The sequence below is a fragment of the Rhinopithecus bieti genome, unplaced genomic scaffold, assembly GCF_001698545.2.
Source record: "Rhinopithecus bieti isolate Rb0 unplaced genomic scaffold, ASM169854v2 scaffold_15250, whole genome shotgun sequence".
Classification (NCBI taxonomy): domain Eukaryota; kingdom Metazoa; phylum Chordata; class Mammalia; order Primates; family Cercopithecidae; genus Rhinopithecus; species Rhinopithecus bieti.
Window position 1 is genome coordinate 46,184 of NW_016808041.1, and position 3,140 is coordinate 49,323.

General features: G+C 36.4%; 1 protein-coding gene across 1 annotated transcript in view; it reads right to left on the reverse strand.

Moving 5' to 3' along the window:
* Positions 1–2,869, reverse strand: part of CLIC2 (CLIC family member 2) — a 38,274-nt gene extending 35,405 nt beyond the window's left edge. Inside the window, exon 1 of the mRNA XM_017885306.1 lies at positions 2,425–2,869. Coding sequence (XP_017740795.1) covers positions 2,425–2,481 — 57 coding nt within the window. The 5' untranslated portion in view covers positions 2,482–2,869. The remainder of the gene's footprint in view (positions 1–2,424) is intronic.
* Between the last annotated feature and the right edge of the window lie 271 nt (positions 2,870–3,140).

The window sequence follows — 3,140 nt, forward strand, 5'->3', positions numbered from 1 at the left end:
TTCAGAATTTTGGTCCAAATATTAGATTCCATAATTTTATGTACAAATATACTAAAACTTAATTTTAGAGTCTTTGGTACAGAATGCAAACATTCCATATAACAACAAACAACAAACCATTAAGATTATTTCATCCCTGCACTTAGAGAAAATAAAATGTGTGTTATCAAATCCTTTGTTCTTAGTTATTAGATAGAAACCTTGCTCAAATCATTCAGAGCTAAAAGACAATGTTTTTATTGACTACACAGAACACATAGATATTGTGGTATAAATTCTTAATTGTGACAGGAGAATGCTTAATCTCTTGTAGTAATGCCTTTTAAAAATTACTCATTAGCACTTTTAGTCCTTCTCAACCCCTATTTCCCCTCCCAGTATCTTCCATGAAACTTCTAGAGATCTGTGGAACACAGCTTAAAATAAAACAAAAACCTGGACCAGATGATATTTGAGGTTCTTCCAGAAAATCTGTAGTTTGTTTCAATGTCATCAGATAAGCTTACATCTAGAGCACTCCACCTGATAAAATTCTGGAATAGTTTACTAAAAAGTTCACACAACTGAAAACAATTGAATAATATTAGACATAGTTATTTTAAAGTGTTGGAATTCTAACTCTGCCACTAACTAGCTATGTGACCTTGGACAACGTTACTTAGCTGCTCTTTGCTTTAATTTCTGTATTCATAAAAGAGGGTTAATAATAAAACACTTAGCACAGTGCCTACCATATAGTTAAGTACTCAATGAATTATTGGTTACTTTGAAAGTTATTATTTAATTCAATATTTTCTCATCCATGTGTGACTTGCTAAATTTCCTGTCCAGATTACCACCCAAATATAAAAAGTCTATGAAGATAAACACATACATCAAAGCCAACAATTGATTTAAGGTGTCTAATTGAGTTGAATGAACAGTTCGGACAAAGGGAACACTTTAGTTACCCAGTGAAGAGACATTACTTCTGATTTGGAATTGGTAAATGTAAAAAGCTAGTTAGGAAATTACAGCTCATTTATATCCTATCTGAGCAGTTATATGTTTTGCTACAACCCAGAGACAGGAGAAGTCGCTCTTATGCCCGATAGTTTAGCAAACGCTTAATCGCATTACCTAACACTGCAGGAATTCAAGGGTCTTTCTCTTACATTTTTGAAAAGACAGGTTGGTGATGTCCTTGGCGTATATATGTGGCAAAGTGTTAAATAATCTAAATGGCTGTAAACGCATACTTTTGCCAATAGGTATTTAACTTAACATTTGGTAAGTATATCTCATTTTATGTCTTTGTAAGCCATCAGGAAGTTGTATAGTTTTAGAGGCAAGTTACTTAAACTTTATTGCCTTAGTTTACCTATCTAGAAATGATGAGAACATTATAATATTGTAATAACTAAAAGTTGTAATGAAGTAGTAATAACTACTACTATCACCACTACTACTGATGATGCTAGTAATATATAAGCACCGTTAATAACAACCTATCTCCTAAGTTGTTAGGACTAAATTAGGTAACATATGTAAAGTGTTTAGAAAAGAGCCAGGCACAATATGAGTTTGTTATTGTTCTTATTATCCTGAATACTTCCAATAGTCAATGAAAATAAAGGGAAAAGCTAAACAGTTAATGCAAGCAAGGATAGTAACTATTTAATTTCTACTGGGAATAACCCATATAAGTTTTCTTCCTTGATGAGCTAATTTGGAAACACATGTTCCTTTCTCTTGATTTAGGGGTTTTCCAAAGTGCTTTTCTGAAAAGTTAAGACATGTTAAAAAAACAAAACAAAACAAAAAACTCCATGGCAGACCAAAAGAAGAAGCAGAGCATTCTAAAATGTCCCCCTCCTCACATAACAAGCACATAGACTCCTGGTTTTTTTCTCCCACAGTGTCCATGTGACCCTGCTGTGATGTTTGTCCATTGTAGAAGTTTAGAAAGTTCTGTCTGGGCTATGTGTGGGAATGGAGTTCTTAGGTCATTCTCCACCCTCTCCTCCACCCAGTCAGGCCTTTCAAAACCTATCTCATAAAACACAGATTCTGAGACTTGGAAAGCCCTTAAGGATCATCTTGTCATGCTCCTTCATTATATAGATGGAGAAACAAAGGTCTGGAGAGAGGGAGGGATTTTTCTAAGGTTATATAGGAAGCCATTGAGAATATAAGTTAGTTGCTCACTACAAACCAGTCTAGTGCTTTTCCACCATATCACCTTGCCTTTTTCAGAAGAGTTCTCTTTTCCTGTCGTCATCTAAGAACAGTCACACACCCGGGCATTTTCTAGAACTCAGAGTAGGAAAATAATCACAACATTCTTTCCTATCTCTAGCCCAAATGTGGAGAATTTTAAAACATTGGACTTCAGTGTCAAAACTAATATATTCTACATGCAGTTATTATAGCTGGAAAACTTACCTTTACAAAAAGCTCAATCTCAGGGTCCACTTGAGTGCTGGGCCTCAGGCCTGACATCTTTGTCTTTACTGCCAGTTGTCAGCCTCCTGCCTCCCGTAGAGTCCACAATACTTGTAGACTCTTTTCTCAATTTTATCCAAAGACTCAAGTAATGTTGGTGCTTTAAGAAGAGAGTCTAGTTTATAGTGGACTGAGTCAGACCTGGAGCCAGTCTCTTCTCTCAAGAGGTGTGACGCAGAAAATTCTAGATGCTTAAGTGCAGCTCTTGAATTCGTTTTCCTTCTTCCTCCTGACCTAACATTTAAATCAAGGAGGAGCCAAAGGGCTGTGTATAAACTGGCTGGCTAGAAGGGTGGGGGTGTTTCCAGAGAGGCTTCAATGCCATGAGTCAGCATAGGAGAAACACATGCACACAAACACACACATGCAGTGCTAGCTTCTATATATCAAGCAGACCAGATGTTCTCTAGAGCCTCCCTTTGAGTCCTGGGCTCCATGCCCAGAAAAGGGCCTCTTATTGGTGTTCCTGTAACTTGAAAGCATTTCCAGGAAAAGGGCCAGAAATGACTTGGATTTTTATTATTGAAAAGGATGTTTATCCAATGATACTGTCTAAAAGAGGGTTAAAAAATTGTACTTTATTAAATGTTTCCACCCCCAATTCTGCTGCTCACACAGCCAGATTTCTGTTCTGGGTTGCAAATTTCACTTCTCTC